At 49.4% G+C, this 25363-nt stretch overlaps 1 protein-coding gene across 1 annotated transcript in view; it reads left to right on the forward strand.

Moving 5' to 3' along the window:
• The window catches only part of FGF18 (fibroblast growth factor 18), a 63726-nt gene that overhangs the window by 9091 nt on the left and 29272 nt on the right, over positions 1–25363 (forward strand). Inside the window, exon 3 of the mRNA XM_005428624.2 lies at positions 13225–13405. Coding sequence (XP_005428681.1) covers positions 13225–13405 — 181 coding nt within the window. The remainder of the gene's footprint in view (positions 1–13224; positions 13406–25363) is intronic.

The raw sequence follows: 25363 nt of genomic DNA on the forward strand, positions 1-25363 counted from the left end.
GGCAGCGGCTCTGCTGCAGGACAGCACTGCTGCTGCTGCTGCTGCTGCAGGACAGCACTGCTGCTGCAGGACAGCACTGCTGCTGCAGGACAGCACTACTGCTGCTGCAGGACAGCACTGCTGCTGCAGGCACTGGCACCTTTGTCCTGGGGAGCAGGCAGTGCTTCAAGCTTCCCCTGCAATCCACCTGGAGCTCCGTGCTGGGAGCTGGGCTGTGCCAGCCTGACCCCAGGCTGTGGGCAGGGGGGGGGACTCTGTTGTGTTTCCATTGGGATTCTCAAAGCTGGAACATCTCAGGCTGGAAGGGAGGAGTGAGGGCAGCTCTGGCCAGCATGGAGAGTCTGCCCTGCTCATCACAGAACGAGAATGGTTTGAGCTGGGAGGGAACTTGAAGCCCACCTCATTCCCCCCCTGCCATGGCAGGGACACCTCCCACTGTCCCAGGCTGCTCCAAGGCCCAGTGTCCAGCCTGGCCTGGGACTCTGCCAGGAATGAAGCACCCCCGAGGCTGCCAGAGCTTCAGGAGGGTTTGGACAGCACAGGGTGGGACTGTTGGGGTGTCTGTGCAGGGCCAGGGGTTGGACTGGATGATCCTAATGAGTACCTTCCAATTCAGAATATTCTGTGATTCTCTGGGCAATCTGTGCCAGTGCCTGGCCACCTTCCTAACATCTTATCTATAGATCTCTTCTTCTTTTACTTTAAACCCATTCCCCCTTGTCCTGTAATAAATGGGAGCAGTCTGCCAGCAAGGCTTTGTGCTGTTTATGTTGAAGGAGTAGGTAATAGGAATTTAATTGCTATTCAAATGTAGCAAACAAGAAAATGGAATTGATTTGCTCAGCTTTCATTTCTGGGAGCCTGATTTCCCCAGTGTGCCCCATCACCGTGTGAGCCAAGACACCGAGCACCATCAGGTTCAGTTGTGGGTTTCACTTCCAAAGGAAATTTGTGCAAAGTCTGATCTGAGGTCAGCAAGGCTGAGCTGGCAGAGCTGCCCTGTGCTGGGTCTGGCCCTGGCGGTGGCACCTGAGGGTGTCCCCAGACCAGGCAGGGACGGGGGATGTCTGGATGAGGCACGGGGCCTTACATCCCCCCAGTGCTCAAAGAAAGGGCTCCTGGGGGATCCCCAGCTTCATGCCAGCGTCTCATGTCTGTGTCTGCCCATGTCTGGCCTGAATTTTCCCCCAGCAGCATTTTCCCACTGTTGGTGACTGGTGATGGATGGATCAAAACGTGTGGGGTTCTCCCTGGTACCCCCAAGCTGTGCAGGGATGCAGCAGCCCAAACCTCAGTGATTTTAACACCACTTTATTTTTTCCCTTATTTAAAATATTTTTAAAAGAGATTTATTTTCCAAAACTGTTGAGAACTGTTCCCTCAAAATGGGAAACTTGCAATTTCAATTAATTAATACCAAATGAGACTTTTCCCTAACTCAACAAAGCTGAAAGATAAGAAATCCTATTTGCCTGGTGTTTGCAGTGTAAATATTTCCAGGCAGAAGTGTGGCTAATAGAGATCAGAACAAATCTTCTATTAGAAAACAAACTCTGCTTTTCTTTTCTGGCCCTAGGCTCATGTTTGTTATATGGGATCCTGAAGGCAAATTGACAATTTGGTTTGGATTAAAGTCAACACATGGTTTATGCCATATTTTTGATAAGGCTCAGTAGTAATCTGATTTTTTTTCCAGGCTGTTTTTAGTACATAAGTAGTAGACTTGTCCATTCCTGGGAATATTTTTGCAGTGAAGATATTGAAGAATTTATTTCTGCAGGGAAGATGAAATTTCTTGTTTTAAAAACTCTTAAAATCCCAAGTCAAGTTGAAATCCATTAATTGCAAGCTGTAAGCTTGATGTGAGCTGGGCAAACTTCAAGCTATTTTATTAACTGATCTAGAGAGTGTTTTCTTTAAATACCTGTGGAAGGGCAGAGAGGAGGAGATTGGTTCATGCAGGGGGAGCAGAGCAGGTCCCTGTGCTTTACCACCAGCACGCAGTTCCGACCAGCAGGAGTAAAAACTGCCACCATTTGCACCTGTATGTGCTTGTGAGCTCAGGCTTCTTCCTGGGAATGACAGGCATTGCCACATGCTGCTGGTTCCCTCCTTGGTGAGTCCCCAAAATGGGCTTTGGTTATCCTTGGCCCCTTGGGTGCAAACAGCTGTGCATTTGCATGGTATAGATTTATCCTGTTTATAAATAAGCGTCACTCTCCAAAGTGAGTGTCTCTTTGTCATTACTGTGTTCCTAGAAAGAAGGTGGGGGAAAAAATGTAGAAAAGCTGGGAATGGGGAGGACCCAAGGAGGAACTGGGAATTTGCTCACTGCCTTTGAACTCTGTGCCTGGAAACCCATCTGCAAAGCTCTGGGTCTGTCCTCGCTGGAGGATCCAGAGAGCTGTTGTGGCTCATTCTGTGGCCACCTCCATCTCTGATGGCAGTGTGGAAACTTCCGAATGGGATTATTTGATCAGGATTAAATGGGTCCCAGAGTTGTCTTTGGTGCTTGAGGGTAACTGGTGCTGGCAGGACCCGTTGGGTGATTGTTCAGTGCTAGAACTGGACTCTGGGAAAGCTCTGACTTGATGGTGATGCTGAAAGCAAGTGAGATACCTGTGCCAGCTGTACATTAACTCCCTTGGAAGTGGAAGTAGTGGAGCTGCATGTTGCCTGCATCTGCATTCATCTGAAGCTGCCTCCAGCAGCAGGTTGTGCCCAGCAAGGGGCTCGGGTGAGCTGTGCCCTGAGTGACAGCTGCTGGGCCATGGCATGGCTGAGGTCCTTGTCCCTCAGCCCGTAGGGTGGGTTCCCCACATCCCCTGTGCTGGGTGAGCCCGAGAGCCCCGGCCTGCCATGGAAATGTGTGTTTGCACAATTAGCGTGGCCCCTTCCTTCCCTGGGAGCAGAATGGTTTATTGATTTCTGTGGCCCACTCACCCCCACCTATTCAGCAATAATGACCCTTCCACCCCAACTCTAAATCATCCCAGCATGCCTCGCCCGTAAGCCCTCTAATCTTTTTGGGTTGTTGTTGGTATTTATGCTCGTGGAGGTTTATGATCTGTCGGTGCTGGCTGCTGAAATGCTTTATTTATCCATAGGCTGGGCCACACAGGGAGCGTCCTTATTCTGGTATCATGTTCAGGATGCTGTAGTTAAGGGTTGTGTCAGCACTTCCATGCACAAATCTTGTTATTCAGGGGTTTTGCAATTCCGTGGAAAAGAAAACCAGCGACCTGGCACGGCAAGGGGAGGCTCGAAGGCAAACATGAAAGCCCAACAACCCACTGCTCATTTAGGGATTATTAGGTGGACAACCTTTTTCCTTGAGGAAAGTAGCCAGAAACATCCTCCTCCCTTGGTTTGATTTTGTGCAAAGAAAACCCTCTTTTGTGTGCTTGTGTTGGGGTCAGATGGGGAGAGCGTGGTGAGGCAGGACACTGGCTGGGATCCTCTCTGGATGCTTGGGGACAAACCTGTGGCTGGTGCAGACCAGAGCTGCCTTGTCCTCGGAACGTGCGGCTGTGGAGAGCTGGGGAGCTGCTCCTGGGGCCACAGCAGGTGATGGGTTTTATAAATGTGATTTATGGCCCTGTTAGTGCAGGAGCTTGTGGGCTTATAAATTATTTGGAGATTTCTCAATGATAGAGGGAGTGTGGTATAAACAGGAGAGATAACAGGGCTTGAGAATGTATTTCAAAGGGCTTTTGGGGAAGGAGAAGTTCTGTGACTGCTGGCAGGTATGGGGTGATCCTGGCTGTGCTGGAGGAAGAGCCTTTACAGACCAACCCAGCCAGCGTATTTTTTATTTCTCCCTGTTAGTGCTGATGGGTTTTGTGGGCACTCCATGGACAGCCTGGAGCAGAGTTCATAACTTGGAGCAAAAATGCCCCGAGCATGGAGCCCTTTGGCCTGGGACAACAGACTGGGGCTGGCATTGAGGGTGACTTGTGCAAGCAGAATTGATCAGTCCTCAGGCAGGAGCAGGCAGTGGTGAAGCAGTGAGGGAGCTGACAAAAAAGATGGAGAGACAATTTACAAGGTGATATAGTGCCAGGACAAAAGGGAATGGCTTCACACTGCCACAAGGCAGGGATGGATGGGATATTAGGAAAAGTGCTTCCCTGGCAGGGTGGGCAGGCCCTGGCACAGGGTGCCCAGAGCAGCTGGGGCTGCCCCTGGATCCCTGGCAGTGCCCAAGGCCAGGTTGGACACTGGGGCTGGGAGCAGCCTGGAATGGTGGAAGGTGTCCCTGCCCGTGGCAGGGCTGGAACCAGGTGATCTTTAAGGTTCCTTCTAACCCAGGTCATTCCACGACTCATCCTGTGGTTCCTCAGGAAGGGGACTCTGTCACAGAGGGAAACCAGGATGCCAGACTGCTGCTGGGTCCTTTTGTTAGCAGGTACGGGGCTGGTGTGAATGGCTGGGACTCCTGAGGAGGTCCCTTCCTTCCCCTTGGCTCCATTCCCACAGAGGGTCACTGGGTGTTACCTTGTCAGAATGAGCAGGAGTGGAACTGACTGGAGCTTAGTAAAAGATTTCCAGAGAGGACACTTGACAGAGGAAGGTGATGCTGGGATAATTCAGTCAGGTCCCCAGGTGTCTCTGCTGAATCAGCTTTTAGAGAAGCCACCTCTCACCTGAGGTCAGGACTTGGGAGCTGTGGGGACAGTTGCTGGCCAAGTGTCTGTTTTCTTTGCAAATGCAATGCAAAAAGGTGTTTTGTGTGTTCTGCCCTGGTGTGCACTGCTCGGTAGTTGCCGTGTTTTACCCTAGAGGGAGTTGCTTTTCTGCAGTGGGAGCAGGGATCTGTGTTCCTTGGAGGATGTCAGGGGACCAGATGAGAGGAGCTCCCAGGATAAGCACAGCATCACTGCTGAGGTGCTGCCCCTGCAAATGTTTATTCTCTTATGGGGAGGTTGGTCTTGGATGATCTTCCATCTCCTCCTGATGGCAGGGTTTTCCTGAGTATCCCTCGGGTTCTCCTGAGTATCCCTCACGTTTTCTGTATCTTGTGCCTTTGCTCCTGTTTTGTGGAGGTCTCAACTGGGCTGGCATCAAGCAGAGAGCAGAGATGTCACCTTGAACCTGTCAGGCCCATGCTTCAAACTGACATTTTAAGTCCTTGTGGTGAAGAACTCTGCCTCTTTCCAGGGTTTAGGAAATGCCTGACCAGTTTCAGGGTAGTGGGCTGGGGTTTCTGCTCTGCCCTGCTGCTGTGGCCAGACGGGTTTGCAGCAGGAGCATCTCCCCTGGGGAAAGGGGAGAAAAGGTCAGGGGTGCTTTGAACCTGGCAGGTTTCTCAGTAGCTGGACTCGGGTCCAATTGAAGAGGTGAACAAATTGCTGGTAAGTATTTTCAGTGGGGAGCTGCAGCTTTTGTCCCAGGAGCACCCAACTGGGAGCTCTGCCCACTGCAGCCCCACTGCCGTGGCCACCCAGGCTCCTCCAGCCCTGGGTGAGCAGCAGAGGGCCCTGGGGACAGCCCATGTGCTTGGCCAGCAGCACCCTGGGTGGGGCAGGCAGCCCCTCAGCCCTGTGCTCACCTGTGCAGAGCCACCTGTGCTGGGCAAGGGTTTAATTCCTGCCTACCAGGGCAGGTTATTTCAGTAGGAGTGCTTTCTCCATCAAGAAAATAAGGTTTTTTGTTAAGGTGGTGGAGGCAGTTGTAGCATGCCGAGCTCCCCGGTCCACGGTTTCACAGGGGTTGGTTGGGGCTGTTCTGCAAAGCCTGTTGCAGATTTCTTTCCAGCAACACCAATGCTGTGAGGAGGGACAAGGACATGAAATGACTTCTGAGGAATCTGTGTGTCTTGGTGTGAGCAGTGAGCACAGCAGCACAGAGCCTCTCAGGGATGTGGGGTCCAGCGTGGCCCATGTGAAGGGTGAAGGACATTGCCACTGGTCAGCAGAGTGCAGGGGACATGGATGAACACAGAAACTTCCTCTGGAGCCCCATGCAGAGATGAGGTGCCAAAGCTGGAGTGGTCACACCTGTGTGGTGTCAGCCCAGACCTTGCAGCTCCGACCTCCCTCGCAAGCCCTGGGCAGCGGCTCGGGGAGGCAACACTTGGCCAGGCACAGGGGAAGTCAGAGGGACCACCCAGTTCTGATAAGGGCAATTTAGAAAGGAAGGGGAAGATTGTGAAAAGAGGGGCAAAGAGGCACAAAGGGAAGAAAAAACCCACCCCACCGCCGAACAAAACTGAAGATCAAGACTGCTGTTAAACACACTGCCTGTGAGGGAGGTCTCACCGTGCCTTTTCTAATCTAGAGCCAGCCAGGATTGTATTAACAGCTTCAACGCAATGGAACAAATTAATCCCTGATGTAATTGAAATCGGTGAGGTCTCACAATAGGTGAGTTTGACCCAGTGGGATAGAAATAGAACAAGTATTGGAATGAAGGAGTGAAACGAAGTCACACTGTTCAGCCATTGGTATTTCATTCCTAGAAACAAAGGCCAGACAAATGCAGAGAATACATGGCTCTGCTGGGCATGGTTGAAAGCTGCTCAATAATATCAAGCTTTGAAGGGATATTTCTGTGTGGAGAGGAAGTATATAGCAGAGATATAACAAGCATTAAAAAAGACAAAGAAAGAAAGGAAGAAAGAAAAAGCCCTGCCTGCTCCTTGCCTGATGGATAGCATGGTAAAATAATACCAGCTGCTAACTAATAATCATCACCATCATTATCATCAAGATATATCAGAATTGGAGAAAAATAAGAAAAAGAGTTAAGGTCTAAACTGTATTTCTGGAGACTTGAACTGTCAAGAGCCCATGGCAAGCTGTGGCCTCCCGCAGATCTCCCTCAGTGCATGAGGTTGTTTTGCTTTGGTCAACGCAGGTAGCGGGAACTGGTCCCACTGGGAACGAGCTGCCTTTGGGTGCTGGGAGGGGGCTCAGTCTGGGCCCCTTTGGTGCTGCAGCACCAGGGCACAGCTCAGGGGCACGGGGGGCACCAGGGCTGGCCAGTGCAGGCAGCTGAGCTGCTGCTGCTCGTGGTGACGTTGTCAGTAATGTGACCTGGGAGCTGCTGGCAGTGACCTGTTCTGAGCCAGTGAGAACAGAGAGGTGCAGGGCGAGATGAGAGGCTGGGCGTGATGAGAGGTCATGAGCAGCGATGTCCTGCCTCCAGCTGGGCTCCTAAAAGCCATTCATCAAGGCTGAAACCCTGCTCTTCCCCAGGATTAACCATTTCCCAGGGTGCAAGAAGTTTAGAATCTCAGCGTATCACACATGGTGCATTTTCACAGTTCTGGCTACGGCTCATTCCACCGTCAAAAGGAAAAACTTAGTTTTCTTGAAAGTGGCATCATCTTTCTCTAGAAAATGGTCAAATACTGATTGATGGGCCATAAAACATTCATTTCCTCAAACTCTCAGGTTCCAGTTGTTTGGCACTCCCTCCAGCCTCCCTCCTGGTTTCATACCAGGCTCAGTAACATGCGCCTGCCATTCCAAGGCCGACAGATGCGTTGCTTTTGCAGTGGTGCACGGACAGCCAGCGGGGTCTTGGAGCTGCTGGAAGTGTGGCTGAGTGATGGCTGTATTTCTCAGAGGTTGTGTGTTTCAGAGGGAACAGAGGTCTGGCACTGCCCAAGGAGATTCAGTCTGCCTTTCTGAATGCACAAGGCAGCTCTCCAGAGGAAAGGAGGCTTCGCTTGCAGAACAGCTTTTGGATCCAAGTATGTGTCACCTCATGGAGCTGTGTCCCCTTTTCTAAGCCCTGGAAATGTGTTCTCCTTGGGTCTCATTTAACATTTCTGAAATCCAAAGGGATGGGCAGGCTTGACCCCCACATCACCCCATTTCCTTCTCCTTTTCCAGCTTTCTCACCAAAAAGAAATACCAAAAAGCATTTCAATGTAAATGCCATTGGTAAAGTTTTTTGTGGAATCTCATATCTGACCATTTTGAACAACCAATTCCACAGTGCTCCATGCCCTTTCTCACAGACCATCCCAAAAGGTGCACAGTCACCATCCATGGTGACATCTCCCACAGTTTAAGAGTGCAGCTTAAATTTTTGGATATTTACTTTTCAAGACAAAATTATTTTTCCATGGGTATCAGGAAGAAACAAACACCAAAGCAAAGCTCTACGTTCTGTTATTTGGAAAGGCTTAGCTCCATTTGTGGACTTCTGGCACTGCTGCACCATGGCCTCTCTCCCATTGGATGTACACAGCTTCACTGTAAAGTACCTTCTCTGCATATCTGAGCATGGAGCTCCTTTTCCAAACGTGCTCCTAAAGCCACAGAAAGGACCACACCCAAGCACTGCTCATCCACTGCTGTCTAGCTGTGGAAGGCTCTGTGACATGATGGTAACAACATCCTGGTGGTGGTGGATTGACTTTGCAGTTAAATGGAGGAAAAAGGAGTGCATTGTGTTTCGCTGTGTGCTGAGGGTGGCTGTCATGGGGAGCTAGCAAATCCTGCTGTGATTTGTATACAGGAATTCTGCCAAAGTCGTGGAAGCAAAGTGGTTTGTTACTTGCCTTTGAGGGCTTGAGAGAGATCTGTCTTGGATATCCTCTTGTTGACCTTATTGAGTTAACTTTCATGTGTTTAGAAGGTCATGGAGAAAATCATTAATATTGGGTTGATTTGATGGCTGAAAGGTAATAAGTATTTCCTGCTTATCAGATGGGGTTTGAGAGGACTTTGAATAGCCTGATTTGTTTATCTTTTGCAATCGGTATGGCCCTTAGCTAGAGGGATTTTGTATTCCTGGTTCAGCTGGGGGAATGACATATGGTTGAGTGACATACGGAGCTCTCTATTGAGTGCTCTGTAGCATAAATAGCAAAACACCAGGAAATTCTCAAGTCCAGCTCCCAGCTAACTTGGGTATGCTGTGGGCCTTGGACATCTCATGCTGTAACGCTTTATGACATGAACAATAACAGATTAACATCCCCTGTTACTGGAAAGCTTGAAATAGAAAAATCCAAAGTGCTGGAGGTTGGTTGGGTGGAAAGCCAAATCCTGCAGACGTAGCTTGGCACGGCCAGGCTTTCATTGACCTTGCCGGGGCTGGGATTGCTCCGTTCACAGGAGGCATCTGAGAGTGCAGAGATGGGGCACGAGCCTGTGCAGGGCTGACATCACAGAGCTGCTCTTGGAGGCTTTTGCCACCGCTCCTGAGCTTTTCTTGGATTAATGCACAGTGAAACCTTAGGCTGCATCAGCAAAATGGTCCTTCCCTCACCCTCCGTCTGGGATTTAACAAGGAGGGGAGTCATTCTTTAAGCTGAAGGATCATTGTAAAGCCATTTAAAATGAAATCCACTCTTATTTGAGACTCATTTGGCAAAAAAGCACATGAAAATCTCCCATTGTGGACTTGCTGGAAGACAGATGTAATTTCTGGTTCCTTTGGCTGTTGGGAAAGGAGGTAGAACTCAGTGCTCCACCTTGAATGAATGGGCAAGGACAACAGACAAGGGAGAGCAGCTTCCTTTCATGAGTGAGGCATTTCTGTTGCTTCTGGGGCTGGAGGTGATGGTTATTTTTAAAGTAAATGCTGTTTATTCCCTTGTATAAACTTTGGATAGCCAACTGTATTTGTAGCTGGATATTATCACTGAAAGGTGTAGTGACAAATAAATAAAAAATGGATAAGAAACTGATGGAAAAGAGAGGAAGAGTGAAAATGAAATGAAATTCAATGCTCTGATTTAACAGCTGGAATTTTGCAGGTAATAAATTGTTGCCAAGGAATGAGATGGAGTTACACAAAACCACTATCCTGAGATGCTGAAATCGACATGCACAGACAGCAGCCCACACCAGCTGGACAGATGCCAGACAGGACAGAGTCCTGTCTCCTGTGTTTCACAGTCCTGCTCAAGAGCTAGAAGGTGCAAGCAGCCCTTCCCTTCAGGGACCTGTTGTGTGGAGCTCTGGACCCAGGGTCTGTTTTGCTGCCTACTTGGAGGTGTGGATGATCAGACTGAAAGGCAAAAAAGGGCCTCACTTTGTGTATGATGTGTTATGTGCAGTAATAGCATTTCAATAGTCAAAACAAAAAAGGAAAACTTGCTTTGGTGAACAGGAGTGAAAACCCTTCAGTTTAAGGGACTTAAAGACATTTCTACATTCAAGTGTATTTGAGGGTGAGTGTACTTGGTTTCAGGTGACCTCCCTGACTGAGTGTTGGCGATCAGTTGCCAAAGGAGACATATGTTACTAATTTTTATGAGATTTATAGAAGAGTCTCTCTTTTGGTATATATATATATAGACTTCCTTATCTCAGAGAGGTTTGCTGCTTGAGGGAGTGTACCCTGTAGGGAAGGGGTCCTGTGAGAGTGGATTTTAGCAATGATCAAACAAGTTTTATCTCATAAAATCAACACTGCGTGAAATTTTTTTTGGGGTATTGATATTCTCTGCTGCAGGCCAGATGCAGCCCAGGCTGGCATGGGTAATTCCCTTTGGCCACCCTCCAGCAGAGCATCCTGTTTCCACAGGGTGGTTAAGTGTGAGCTTATCTTTAAGCAGGTGGCTAAATCCGGGTGGTTTCACTGCTGCTCTTACCACGGCTTCTGGCCAGGAGACAGCTCAGCTGCAAGGGAAACCTGCAGCCTGTTCCAGGATTTCTGCCCTGGGTCAGAACTGGGCACTTCTAGGGAAGTGGTGGAGTGATACAGGCTAGGCTGGCTGTATTTCAGGGTCAGCATCACCTGCTGATTCCTGCATCAGCTACTTCAGCTCTTGGCGAAGGGTGGGGCCAGCCAGCTCCTTGGACAGGGGAAGCGGAGATGTCACCCCCTGTGCTGCTCGTGCCCTTCTTGCAAAGGGAAGGGGCGCTTAATTAGCTGATCTTAGGCAGGACAGTGGTGACAAAGGTGTGTTGGTGACCTGTTGGAGCTGAGCACTGTGCAGGATGCTCCATGGGTGCTCCTGGGCCCACCGAGGCGCTGCAGCTACGGGCTGGGGCCTCTGCACTCTGAGTGCTCCAGAGACAATTAGAAGATAATTAAAACATGTTTTGGAAAACAGATTGCATTTTCTGTTGGGAGTTTCCAAAAAAGCAAAGCAACCTGCCCTTCCCCCCACTTCAAATCCCACCTGTTTTGGTTTTTTCCTAGAAAAATGTGAAATTCATTAACATGTGGTGAAAGCAATGTAACGACGTCATCTTGATTTAAAATCTGTTTTAAATCTTAAAATAATGGAGCCAGAATTTTAGCTGCAAATAGCCTTGCTTTGTGGGCACAAGGCAGACTGTCAGCATGACTGGAACCTTTCTGGGTTTGGTAGTTTAGCATCCTTTGCAGCAATGGGATTTGAAAAGAAAGGAAGAAAAGACATAGCAAGGAGAAAAATAAATTAATATGATTTCTGTCAAAAGTGAAGTCCTGTGTGCTTCGCTCAGGTGTAGCTGTGGTGCCTGGGGAGGGCAGGGCAAGCAGAGCCCCTGCTCTCTGCTGGCCAGAGCTCTGTCAGCATCCTGATGTGGCACCCTGCCATGCCCTGTGGCTAGGGGCTGCTCCTCCTCCCACTCCCCAGCTCTGGGTCACAGCTCCTGGCCACCCTGTTTTCTGAGAGTGGGAAATATTGTGAGCCCTGCCTGTCACCTCTGACATCGCTGTGAATGTCCCAGCATTGCCCTGAGCCTCCCTTGCCCAGCCTCTGCCTGTGCCTTCAGCTGCCTATGGGCTTCTGACAGCCAAATCAGAGATAAATCACTTTCTCCTCAAAACATCAATACCAGAATCCCAGATTTTACTAAGAGCACCGAAGGCAATCCCACAGCATCACTGGGAACCTCATTGCTGCTGCTGTGCTGAGCTTGGGCTTTGGCTCAGGGTGCTTTGTGAAGGTCGGGTGCTCAGCAGCACTGCTTTTCTTCCTGCTGCAGGCCTGGGTGTCCCCGGGATAACTGGAAATGCTGCAAAGTTCTATTGAGGTTTTGACTTTCAGGCTTCACTGCATTTGCTGGTATGAGATGATGTGCAGGAGGCTGAAGTGGGGCTCTTTGGTGTGTTGTGGCACTTTCTTTAAGTGTTTTAGTCTGGAGTGGATCTGAACAAGGATTTATTGACCTTTTCCATTTTCATTCCAGTTCCCTCCCTGCACTGATACAACAGAACACTTTTGCTTGCAGGCCATGTTTCATGTCATTTGTTTTCCTGTAAAGTCTGCCACCAAAATGTTGCCCATCTGTGAGTTTGGAGTGGACGGTGTGGATGTTGTGGTGCAAATGCTCCACAGATCATAGATGGACAGTTTGTGGAGCAATTTTGGGCCTTCCTGTTGTTTGGGTGTGAAGAGCTGTTTGGGTGCATACTGCCCAGTCTCCCCTTTGGGGAGGCATCTTGAGAACAGTGGTGGTGTTGGGTCCTCTGACCTTGGGCAAGTCAGGATGACTCTTTGGAAGGAAGAGTGGGACTCCTGTTTTGATATTTCTTGGGGATACTTAAAATAGGAAACAAAATGAAAAGTTTATGGTAATAATTTAAGCTGTAGTGAACGAAGGTTAATTTATTCCCTTGGCCAGAACAAACAGATGAGGTGGCTGAGGTTGTCAGACCCCTGCTGATCACAGCCACTGGTGGAAAAGCTGGTTTGACTCTCACCACTCCTCCTGTAGCCCTTTTGAGGTGGACAGAAACACATCCATGGCTGGTGATCATGAGGTGGCTTCACTGCAGAGCAGAGTTGGTCAAACAATTAAGCTGCAGTGTACAAGTGTCACTTCTATTGTAGTGGATTTTATGCCAGTGTGAAGTTCAGGTCCAGACTGCTAAGGGCAACACAAAGAGTTTTTCCCCTTGATGTTTTCCTGCAGTTAACTCAGAGAATCAGTGCATCTGCTGAAGGTGATGCACCAAATCTCTGAGAAGGGTTTGGCTGTCTCCACTCTCCAGTTTGGGCCTGTGTAACCTGGTAGAGGCTGTGCATATGCAGTGGGGAGCCTAATTTATGGTCAGCATGGCTGACTAGGATTTAATCAAAGCAGGGATGAGCAGAAGTTTTTATTCAAAAACTCCCAGTTTGATTGCAATGGCCCAGGTTTGGTTTACTGTGGAGAATCAGCTCTGGGTGGCTGCTGACGCTGCTGCCAAGTGAAAGGCAGCCAAATCTGGGCCCCCCAGTGCCAGTGCCCTTGGCAGGCCAGTCTGCAGTCCCTCTGCCCCAGAGCCTTGCTGTGTTCATGCTCTGTTCTGCTCTCTCTCCCCACTCCCCACCCGTCTCAGATGTTTGCTGCTGAGGAGAATGTGGATTTTCGGATACACGTGGAGAACCAGACGCGGGCGAGGGACGATGTGAGCAGGAAGCAGCTCCGGCTCTATCAGCTCTACAGCAGGACAAGTGGGAAGCACATCCAAGTGCTCGGCAGGAGGATCAGTGCCAAAGGAGAAGATGGAGATAAATATGGTAAGAATATTTACTGGGATCCCCCAGACTTCAGGTCAAAGGCTTTAATCCAGGGTGTTGTGCTAAGAACCTCTTGGGAGAAAAGTAATAAGAGCAATAAAAACCAAAATAAAAGGAAAAATAACATTTCCAGGTTAAGAACATGAGATTTGTTTTGCTGGTGCTGCCTCCCAGCTGCAGGCAGTTCTCACAATACTGCCATGCCCCAATTTATTAGTATATGGTTGAAGAAAAGAATGTCTTTCTCCCCAGGCCATGAGCTCACAGTGTTTACTGTGATTCATAAATGATACCTAAATTGGTGGTTGGGGAAGTCCTTTCCCCATGAACTCTTGGGCTTGTGTTTGGGTGAATCCAGTGTTTGAACAAAGCACTTTCTTCTGTTCGGGTGGTGGGATATTTGGTTTAAACTGAAAGTAGACTTTGAGAGCTTTGAGAGTACCCCAGAGCTCAAGCTGAATCTCTTGAGTGTGTGGATCTTGCAGGAAAAACAGCACTTACCCTGTGCTGACAGCGCATTCAACTATTCTTGTTGTGATTTGCACACAAGCAACACGCTGGAAACGCTGCTAGAGTCTGGGCTATGAAAAATGCTGTAATTCTGGTTCATTTTGAGATGGTTTCTGCTGAGATGCTTTTACTCTAGCTGGCTGTTGGGAGGAGTTTAGGGCTGTTGAGAACACTGGTCCTGTCTGTGTTTGGGATGTGCAGCCCTGTGTGTTCCTGTGCTGCTGCAGAGGTGTGTGTGAGAGTTTGCTGGCTCAGCCATTCGTATGGGATTGCCTGGTGCAGCACTGGTGAGGTGGAGCTCAGCTACGAGGAGGGCAGGTCAAAATCGGGGAGCGGTTGTTCCCTCGGGAAGCTTCAGGAGGGATGAGGCACACGCTGAGCACTGAGGGCAGCTGCTGCCACTGCAGGTGCAGGAGCAGCGTGAGCTGTGCCGCGGGAAGCGACAGCCAGAGAGCGCCGGGCAGGTAGGGAGTGACCCCCCAAGGCACTTGTGTGGGGTCAGCCCCTCTCTCAGAGAACGCCCTGCCCTCCCGTCTCATCAACCTTGCCTTTTGTCATTCCCAAATTTTTTTCCCAGATATTACAGGAGTGAAAAGTGCCACTTGGCTGCTAATTATTGTGTCATTTTATGGCATTCATCCTCCTGAGCTCTGATGTGTAAACGAGGCGCTGGGCGCTGCCGCCGCCGCCCGGGCGCGGCTGCTGCCCGCGGTGGCTGTCAGGTGCCGTGATGGAGTTTTCCTCTCGGTGAAAGAAGGCGGCATTTACAGTGGGTGCAGCAGGGAAGTGTTCCCGGGAGCAGCTGACAAGTGCTAATTTATGTGTCAAAGCCCATCTTGTCCCCTTCATACATATGCAATCGTGTCTGAACAACAAACCCCGCGTGCGGGAGCGCGCTCGTGGCCGAGGGCGCTGCTGCCATGACAGAGCCCGAGATTCCCGGCCGGGAGCTCCTGCATCCCTGCCTGCCTCCTAACCTCACTGCTGCATCCCTGCCTGCCTCCTAACCTCACTGCTGCATCCCTGCCTGCCTCCTAACCTCACTGCTGCATCCCTGCCTGCCTCCTAACCTCACTGCTGCATCCCTGCCTGCCTCCTAACCTCACTGCTGCATCCCTGCCTGCCTCCTAACCTCACTGCTGCATCCCTGCCTGCCTCCTAACCTCACTGCTGCATCCCTGCCTGCCTCCTAACCTCACTGCTGCATCCCTGCCTGCCTCCTAACCTCACTGCTGCATCCCTGCCTGCCTCCTAACCTCACTGCTGCATCCCTGCCTGCCTCCTAACCTCACTGCTGCATCCCTGCCTGCCTCCTAACCCCGCTCCCCATCCCTGCCTGCCCCCCCAGACCCCGTCCGGCTCTGTCCCCAGAACCTCTCAGCAAACGCGCCGGGGCTGCGGAGCCTTCTCGCCCCCAGTGCTGTGAAAGGTTATGGAAATCTGCTCTTGGTGCTGCTTGGCACGGAGCACTCGGAGCATGATAATCGGGGAGACAGTGAGGTGGGACACGGTGGGCCGGGATGGAACCACGCAAAGCTCCTGTCTGGGATAATGGAGGGGGGAGAGATGTCGGAGTTACTGGAGTGAGAACCATCTGTGTTACAGCCCAACCTGGACACAAAAGCAATGACACAGGGCTCATTATGTGCCAGGAACCCCGCCCCCTGAGGCATTATTATGGAGTAACCTTTGATCAAGACCAGAGAGAGGCTTAAACCGGGTCTGGGGATCTCAACAGTTGTAAACTTTTGATCCACATCTCCGTCTTGCCAGTCAGGTCTGCATCTGGAGGAGGACACCTCTCCTCCCACGCAGCAGATGGCTGAGTGTCCCCCTGCCCTTTCCCAGTCCATGACAGAGCCGGGCTGTGCCACCCTCGCAGATGGCACCGGCTCCTGCCCCGGCCCTGCTGGGGGAGCGCACGGCGAGGGCGATGTGGGCTGGTGGCCTAAGGATTGCAGCTTGGGGAAGGCTTTAGGAGGAGAAACACGTCTGAGAAATGTCTGAGAAAAGACAAGAGATGTGGGCAAAGGTGCCCGTGAGCTGGCTCCAGCCGTGCATTCTCTGACAGCCCGGTCCAGTTAGGAGAAGGTGACATCGGGCAAGGGCCACGCCGGCCCAGGGTTCATGTGGGAAGCTCTGTCAGGAGGTCCCTGGCGCTCATCACCAGCCCTTCAGCACCAGCTCGTTTTAAGGATAGCGGAATAAATAATGTTTTAACACCTCTTTCCCGTCTTCCCTTATATTCACAACAGTGTCCAAATGTTTCTTTTTTCCTTTTTTTTTTTTCCACATATCCAGCTTCCAAATGGGAGGGTTGTCCTGCCTTTGAAGGGAGGTTACTTTTATTGCAAGGCTTATTGACTTCTGTAAAACTTCTCACCTCTTGGTTGCAGAGAATGCCCAGAACAGAGGGGAGGTGGCAGATCTCAGGCAGGGAGCTTCTGCTTTCCAAGCAGCCACCACAAGTACAGCAAAATGAGCAGCCAGCCCTGGTCAGGGAGGAATGCTGCTGCAGGGCTGGGGGATCCAGCCAGAGGAATCCCAGTTGATTGTTTTATCCAGGTGTGTAAATGCCATGTGCAAGGCAAAATGCATGCTCTGCAATGCATAATTGTGCTGCCATAACAATTCCAGGGTGTAATTTTTGGTTTATGCATTCTTTGGGGCCAAGATCTGGTCCTGTGTGTCAGATTATTAAATGTCAAATTAAGTCAGTTAATAGAGTTAATTGAGTCGATGTAATCCATTTAATCAGATGGATTTGATCCCTTCTCAGATGAATTAGAATCCATTAACAGATAAGTCAATTATTGGACTAAATTAAATCTAATAATAATGCCTGCTGCTCACAGCAACACTAATTAATCTAAATACACTAACCTATCTCCCAAGGTTGTTTTTTTTAAAGGCTTAATTGATGTTCCTAAAGTGCTCTGAGATCTTTAGATAATAGGTGATCTGTGTGAGCAAAATATTATCTCTTAACAGACTATAAACTAATTAAAGGACTGATGTATATACAAATTGCATTTTTACTTTAATCCCTTGAACCTATTCAGAAAGAATTTGCACTGGCCCAGAAAAACAATATTTCTATTATAAGTTTATTATTGCTTTACATGTTCCTAAGTGGTCCTTTCATTCAGAAAATGAAAGGATGAAGGAGAAAAAACAACCATTAAATTGCCGACAAAAAAAAAAGGACCTGGAACCTTTATAATCTACCTCCGATAAATGGTACAGATAGGGAAGAGAGGGATCAGTGACCTGAAACCTTAGATCCTTTCATTTATTTTCATTTCACAAAAGGCAGAAGACATTCTATCCTGTTTGTTCACGATCTGTATATCCGGCGCAGTTGGGCAGGCAGAGCTCTCTTGGTTGGGTGAAGGCATTTTTTGCCTCATTTGTATTTCAGAGGTTTTTGGTTTAATTTGTTCCCAGTCCTGCTGTCCTGCGGGGCACGGAGCAGTGATAGCCATCAGTGCAGAGGTGTGAGAGCCCTTAGCTCCCCTCGGTGGAGGGAACTTTACTTTGCGGAGTGTGGGGGTGTCCCGGGGGCTGGGCTCGGCACAGAGGTGCATCCCTGATCGGCGCCTTCCAGGTGGTGTGTGCTCCGCGCATCCATTCCATCACAGCTTCAAAAACACTCTCAGGTCCCTCAGGAGGTTACAAACCCTGCGTTTTATAAACCTTCCCACCGATAAGCTCTCTCGTCTACAGCGTGGAGGCTTTATCTGGGGACACCCTGTGCAGGGGCAGGGCACAGGTGGGACATCAGCGCTGGGCACTGAGGCACTGCCAGCCCCCGGAGGCTGCCCCGGCTCCGCGGGCTCGGCTCAGAACTCCCGAGGGACGGGTTTGGGGTCTTTGGGTTTGTCAGTGGGGTCAGGGGGGAAGGGGAGGGGGAAGGGAAGGGGAAGGGGAAGGGGAAGGGAAGGGCGTTCTGGGCACAGACATCACGCCCCACACAGATGTGCTGCTTTGGGTGGTTCAGAGACAGCAAGGCGCTGAGGCAAACGGGTGTCACTTCCTGGGGCCGCTCCAGCCAGGCTGCTGAGCCCCGCAGCCTCCACCTCCTGCTCGAGCTGGAGCTGCCCTGAGATGCCAGCGGACCTGCCCACGGAGAGCACATTACTGCTGTCTAGACATCAGCCACACTCCATCCTGCCAGAGATTTCATTTGTGGTAGAAGTGGGCTCTGTTCCATGAGGAGGTGTAATATGTGTGGAAAATATTATAGCAAAATAGCCTCCTTTAATTGACTCTAAATTTTGCAGGATTCCTTCCTAGGTTTGGGTAATCTGGTGCTCTCCAGAATTAATGGCTGACATAGCACTTCTTCGGGCTTGGCAGCCTGACAGCTAATTTAGAACTCCCTAAACTCATTTCACTAATGACTCCCATTTGTTCTATCTGAAAGCCTGGAAACAAATGCAAAATACCAGTGCCATTGTCCCATCTTTAGCAAGTCATTCTTTCCCTCAGTATTTCTGGCACCTTAACAGCAAGCTGCCTTGGGAAATCTGATTAACCCTTTCCCGTCCTGGAATAGTTTGAATCAATTTTGATCCACCTCCTGGAAAGAGCAGGAGTAAAAAGCTAAACTCATTGTGGCTGGAAGGCTCGGAATTTCTGTGCAAGAAAGATAAGAGATGTAGTCCGAACATCAATTTGCATTTGTGAAATATCGCTGTATTTCCGCAGTTTTTCCACGTGTATTTCCAGGCTGCTTTTCTTGCCAGGAACAGGTGCACGCAAGGTTTTGTCTGTCAGTGCAGCTCAGCCCCAAATCCCGCATGAGCTGGGATCTGCCTTTTAATTTATTGTGCTGACCCATCAGAATGGCTGTTTCCCATTTAACCGACGTATCGCTGCCTCCAGTCTCTTCCCATTACAGTTTTGACATCACAACAAGACAAATAAATTTTTTAAAAGACCTTTTATCCTCTAAACCATTTATTTTCACTTACTTAGCCCGGGGGCAGAGCTGACCTCAGCGTAGGGGATGATCATTCACCATGGCAGCTGTACAGTCAGATGGGTCCTGGGGACAGGCCTGAGCCGAGCAGCCTTTGCCCTCCAGCTGCTGTGCTGTGGCTCTGGGCTTTTCCCTGCTTGCCCAGCGATCCCTGAGAGCTGTATTATATTTTGTTCCTTAAAACGTCTCCCCTTTTCATCTGCAGTGGGGCAGTGGTGAAGCTGTTCCTTGAAAGCAGATGAGGGGATGAGCTGAAGCTTCAGGCAGCTCCGGGTTTTGCTGAGCCAGGAGGAGCTTCTGTGTGAGGCAGAAACCTGAGCTGGGGCTGGGGCTGGGGATGGAGCTGGGGCTGGGGTTTCCAGCCTGCTCTGGGCAGCGAGGGCTCTTGGTTGCCTTCACCTTCCTGGTGGCTCTGAAAAGTTCTATTTGAAACACACTGTTAGCATCTTATACAAACCATCTGTATATTGAAGACATTTTCTGGTTTTATTCTGCCATATTCTGTGCTCGTGCCAAGGTGGGGAAAAGCCTTGCTTAGGCAGGATGAGAAGTTTGAGAAAAATCCTAGCCTTTTTGATTCATGACAAACCTATTTTGAACAATTAATTTGTTGCCAATTTCCTTTACTTTTGATTTTGATAGCTGCTCTCCTGAGCTCCTGCTGCAACCAGCATCACACCTGAAGCCCAGTCTCTCTGCACCAGTCCTTGTTTTGTACCTGCATAACAGCAAAGCCTTACGTTTATTTTCCCTCTGACACCACACTGATTTTAGATTTCCCTACTCCTGGATCTTGAGATAGCTTAAAGAACCTTGACTTTCATGGGGAAACAAAGAATCTCCTTTTAACTGTGTGTCTATACTTCACAAGTCTCCACAAGCACTGGTCAGGGTTTGGAAAGCATAGGCCTATCTGTCAGCAAATATTAGAGACTCAGAAATAACGAGGAGAGGTAATTTAGGGATCTGCTGATAATTTGTCATTTTTAATTCTTGTATGGAGTGGAAAGTGAGCTACAAAGTGAAAAATCTTTATTTTCATGTGAGTCATAAAAGGGTTTTTGTTAACAGTTTGTGTGTGTGTGTGTATAATTCCGCACTGTGATTTAAGTGTTCCCATTAGAAATGCAGAATAGGAAATAGGATCCCATCTGTGAGCAATTTCAGAGGAAGTGAGACAATGGAGTCGATTGCTGCTTCAGTTTAGATAATCAATACAAATATTATTAGTATAGTGATTTATCTTCTTAGACACTTTATGAAAATGTGAATGCCAGCCCCTGAAGACAGGTCAATATGATGTTATCTGCTCCTGCCTTGCTGTGTTTATGGTGCTTTCCCATGAAGGTCAAGCATCTGCTTTGTCAAATGTTCTTCCCTGGCTCTGATGAAATAACACAGAAACAAACTTAGGGCTTTCCTTTCTCCTCCATGGTTCCAGAAATGCTCTGTGCTTGTCAGTATAGTGATTATTTCTGTCTGAAATCTGTACTGGGGACTGCTGGGGGGACACTGGGAGGTGATCTTCAGGGTCTTTCCAACCCAAATCATTCTGTGATGAAGTTCTGGAAGAAGTTTGCATAATTTTTAGTACATTTCTAGGCCAGGAGTGATTCTGTGCACAAATGCTGAGAACTCCTTTGGGTTTACTGCAGTTGTTCTGTGTTGGTGCCTGTTACCAAACCTTGTTTTGTGCTCTCTGAGGTGTTCCCATGTCTAAGCATTTGGCCAGTCATTGATTAATTCAAGTCGGTTCTTGGGGCACAAGTAAAAGTACCCTACAAATAGGCTAGTCTGCATTTCCAAAAGGGTTTTTAATTGCTTTTACTTTGAAGAAGAAGGAAGGAAAACATTGTCAACAAATGCTCTCGTACATTTTGCTTTGTGTACATTCCCATACATGATGTCAAGTGGCCAAAGAATTTTTTTCCTTCACAAGAAACATTTGGAAAGCATGAGAAATGTCAATAACCCTGTTTAAAACTGCCTAACTAAAGACAGGATGGGGAATACAAAACTTGATGTGAAGATTACGCTTCTCCTTGAAGTTATCATGGAACCTCACTCGCCTGTTGTTTGAGATTCCTAAAGTCAGATTCCTGGAGACTCATGGTGGTGTTGGCATTGGCCACACACTCACCTGGAGCATCTCCTACTCCAGGAAGGGTGATCTGGGGTGGTGGGACGCTGGGGCTGGACCCTCCAGACACTGGACACAGGAGGAACTTTGTTCCTCATATATAATGAAGTAGCATGAATTTCATCATCTCAGTGTTCTCATGTGTCCCTCCTCAGCTCAGAACCCCCTGAGCCCACAGTGTGCCGGCAGGATGAAAGCTTTGCAGATGGAGAGATGCTGAGGAAGACGGTGCTAATGGAGACCACACTGGTAGCCTGGGTAGAAGTAATTATTTGGTGCTTTGAGATGCTGTGAGACTGTTCCTGTTTTCAGGTTGGGGTTTCCTCAAGAAAGGTGTTAAATTTGTAAAAAATAAGGCACTTCAGTCACTCGGATTTCACCTCAGCTCTTTGAAAAAACAGATAGTCAGGAATTTCCGCAGCTGCAAGGTGGAGCACAGCAAACATTAACAAGGCCAGTAGCACTGCCTGGCTGTCTGCAGGAACAGGGAAGAGCCCAGGCCCCGCAGAACTGCACCGGTGTTCGGCAGAAAGGTGAAAAATAACGAAGCTATGAAGAGGAGAAACTGCTGATGCATGGTGCTTGGAAAGCTGGAAGAGTCCAGAAAGGGAGCTGAAAATACCCCCAAAATATGACTATCTGTGGCTTGAATGAAATAGTGTCCGATCAGCATTCAGAAACCGCTGAATCCAGGCCGTTCCAATACTGGCATTTTCCAGACTGCTTGCCAGTCGGGTGCAGAGGAGAACACGTGTGGAGCGTCTGCGGTCGCAGTGCTCGCAAGAAGTGGAAGGTGAGCTGGATGTAGAGGCAGGGACAAGTCCCAGTAAAAAAATAAGAAACAACTACTTTTCTTCCAGTGAGGAAGTGTGGGGCTATTGGGGTTCAAGGGAGCTGCACTCAGCGAGCATCCCTTTTAATGAGCTGTGTCAGCAATAAATAGTGCCCACTTTGGTCCCTGAAGAGCTTTCAGTATTTTTGAATGCCCATAACAGACAGTTTGTGCTTTCATAGTGAACATAGGGGCTGACACCTTCTCAATATATCCTGAGCTTTGTGTCCCTGAGTTGTGCTGTAGCTGCCTTGGGGATGTGTCTGTCCTTTGCTGATGCTGCCTGGAGTGGTGGAGCTTGGAGCGCGACTGGGTAGTGCTCAGATATTTTTGCCCTTGTCTCTGTGAGCTGAAACGTGTGCCTGGAGGCCTTCTCCTCTTCTGCATTTGCAGCTGCCAAAAAAGGTGCCTTTCTTCCCAGAGCAATATGAACAAAACCCCACCATCCACTGTGGCCCTGCCTCTTTCAGCTGTGATGAGTTTTGGGTGTTCTCCAGCAGTGACAGCAGCTGTGCTGGCTGGAGGGGTCTGGCCCCAGGTATTACTGTGGAGAGGAGTCCTTGTTCTCCTGCGCTGCTCAGCTGCTCTGGCCTCGTCTCACAGCTGGGCTGGTGGGGCAGAGAAGGAGCAGACATTGCTCCTGAGCAGCTCGATGGCGATGTGAGCCTTTGGTGTTTGACCCCCATGGTGGGTGACATGCTTGGGAGTCTGGCTTCGAGCTGATGTGCTTTGGTTTATATCTGAGGTACTCAAGTGCTTTTTGGAAGGATAAGCAGGAGAGGAAATGGCTGTTGGAATGTGAGAGGGATGTCACGCCCAGCCTCTGGAGGCTGTGAGGACCCTAGAGTAGAGAAGCAGCAGGGAAGGGCTAGGAATAGGATGGCATGTAAGCACCAGATAAATCTAAAAAATATTGTCCAGGTGTCCCCAGTGCTTGGCCAGGGACAGCTGCAAGGCTCACAGTTTGCAGGGGTGAGTGCTGAAGCAGACTGGGGGATGCTTCAGGCTCCTGATTTCAAATCACATACTTGGTTAGTTAGAGGGCGAACACTGCAGCTCCCAAAAGCTGGTCTTGTCCTCTTGGCATCAGTGATGTAGGCCCAGGTTCCAGTGCCAAAGGAACTTGCCTAAAGGTAACTTCAGCACAAATCCCTAATAATGTTTCTGCTGGTTGCATGGAGGGATCACAGGGCTGGATCTCTGTTACAGCCAAGGCTTGATTATCCTTTTTCCTACACTCTTGAAACTCCACCGACTTCAACAGAGCCATTCCTGGAGCTCCTGTGTGAGACTGAAAGGAGATTAAGTGCCCAGCAGTGCCTCCCATTCCTCCTGTGTCTTGCACCTTTGTTCAGACCTTGCATTTCAAACCATTTTAGCCGGTGGGAGGCAAATCAAAGCTGTTAGGTTTGAGCCGGTGACAATGGCCTGGTGCTGTGTGGTGTGCCCAGCCCCTTGCCTTTGTGCAACGTTTGTGATTCTTGCCTTTATTTCATTTGCTTCGGCATCTGCATTTGTAACCGTTTTTTTCAAGCGAAGTTTCTGACTGGTGACTCATTAGGAGTAAATAGGCAAAAGGATATTGACTTTACACCTACTAATTTGGGGGTGCTAACAAGCGCATGTAAGAGCTTTATAGTCACCGGGTAAATTGTCCCACCTGGGGGGGCTGGAGGAGGGGAGATAAAAAAGCATTACAAAGAAGCAGCGCTTTTGTTTCTAGCTCCTAGCCTTGGCTGTTCCTGCTGCTACTGGAGCTGGGGTGGACGTTTGATGGTCACCATTGCTGGAGCCTGTTCTGAGCTTCCCCAGGATTTTCCAGCGCCGTTAGACCCGTGTGGGCACGGGACTAAGATCCTAATGACAGGATGCTAAATGTGTTCGCTCGGAAATGAGGCGCCCCTTACATCGGCCGAGGGAACAAACCCTCGTTGCCGTGGTGTGAGTGCAGGCCGGCCGTGAGTCAGGTGTGCTGCGCCTGGAAGGGCGGCTGCAGACACAGCGTGGCTTGAGCGCAGCCCGTGGAGGCTCTGCCGGCACAGCCCGGCAGTGTGGGATGGGTGCCTGCTGGCAAACGGGACTCCCTGTGCCTGCGAGGGCACCAGGGTCTCACGGTTATGGCCGGGGGCAGCTCACTCTGCTGGGCTAGTGCTCAGCCCTGCTGGTGCTGGGACCCCTGTCAGCTGCAGATGTGTCTGTCCCTCTCCAGCCATGCCTGTGACACAGTAATGCCACCCTCAGGTGTGCTTAGATCAGGATGTCACTTGCTCAGAGAGTGACCTGTTGCAGGGTAGCTGGAGCACAGCTGAGAAGTGATGGTCCCCAGCCCTGGTGGTCCTACTCGAAGCAGAGGGTTGAGCTGGATCACCTCTCAAGAGCCTTCTCAGCCTGAATGAGTGTCTTTCAACACTGATTGTCAGAACAGAACTGGCAGGTAAAGCCATTGGTGATCCCTTTCTCTGATTTTCCTTTGGATGCATTCAGTGGGACCCTTGGGAAGTGACTTTTGTGGTTTGTCCCCATTTGGGATTTTTGTATTGGATTTTTAAGAATTACTTTAAAAATTGGAGATAGGCAAAGTTTTTCATCCTCCCGCTTTGGTCCTTCTGCCCTTTTGCTCAGCTTGGGGTGACCCCCTTGTGTGGGACGGATGATACCATCTGCACAAGGGTGTGTAAGCTGTAGTTTATCCCAGAAGATGTGTGCTGGGGAGGGGAGAGGCGTGCTGTGTACCAGGGTGAGAACCAGTTCTCATCTCTGCTCCTCTCTGGACACAAGCCTGGTGTGCTGTGTGCTCGGAACAGAAGGAAGCCGTCACCGTTGGCTGTATCTGATGTTAGGCTCCCACTCTGTGGCTGTGACTTCAGCCTCACCCCTTCTCCTCCTCTGTGCCTGACCTGGCTGCATCCAATATCTGTCTCTCAGCAGGAGGAATCTGAGGAAATGCAGCAAACTTCAGCTCCTGGGGCTAAACTGTTGTGCTCTCTAACAGCAAACTGTGTTGAACTAATTGACAACCAGCTTTAAATGTACTCCAATCAAGCAAATGCATTGATTTATTTTTTCCTCTCTTGCTGAGCACTAAGCAGCTTCCAGCTTGGTTTCCTCCCCAAGAAGTGGATAACTCATCTATTGTGTAGTAAAACTGATGGGCAGTGTTGACTTCTATACAATCCTTTCAGTATTCTTAGGGAGGAAGGAGTTCTTATGCTTCTATGAATGTTTGACCACTTAAAAAAAAGCAAAACAAAAAAAGCCCAACCCAAAACCACACACAACAACAAAAGATGATCCATTTTCTCTGGATGTCTTTGAAAGAAGCTTAGTTTAGAGACAGACTGGAGAGAAAGGCTATTGATTTTGTTTGACCTCCAAAGAGACTGCGGTCAGTATATTTTCCCTGTTGGAGGTGGTTCAGGGCTCTGAATTTCCGTGTCAGCGTTTGTATCCTGAAGCACGCTGAAGCTTTTGCTGTTTCTTCAATAAATAGCA

This window comes from Geospiza fortis, unplaced genomic scaffold (assembly GCF_000277835.1).
Source record: "Geospiza fortis unplaced genomic scaffold, GeoFor_1.0 scaffold608, whole genome shotgun sequence".
In the NCBI taxonomy this organism is placed as follows: domain Eukaryota; kingdom Metazoa; phylum Chordata; class Aves; order Passeriformes; family Thraupidae; genus Geospiza; species Geospiza fortis.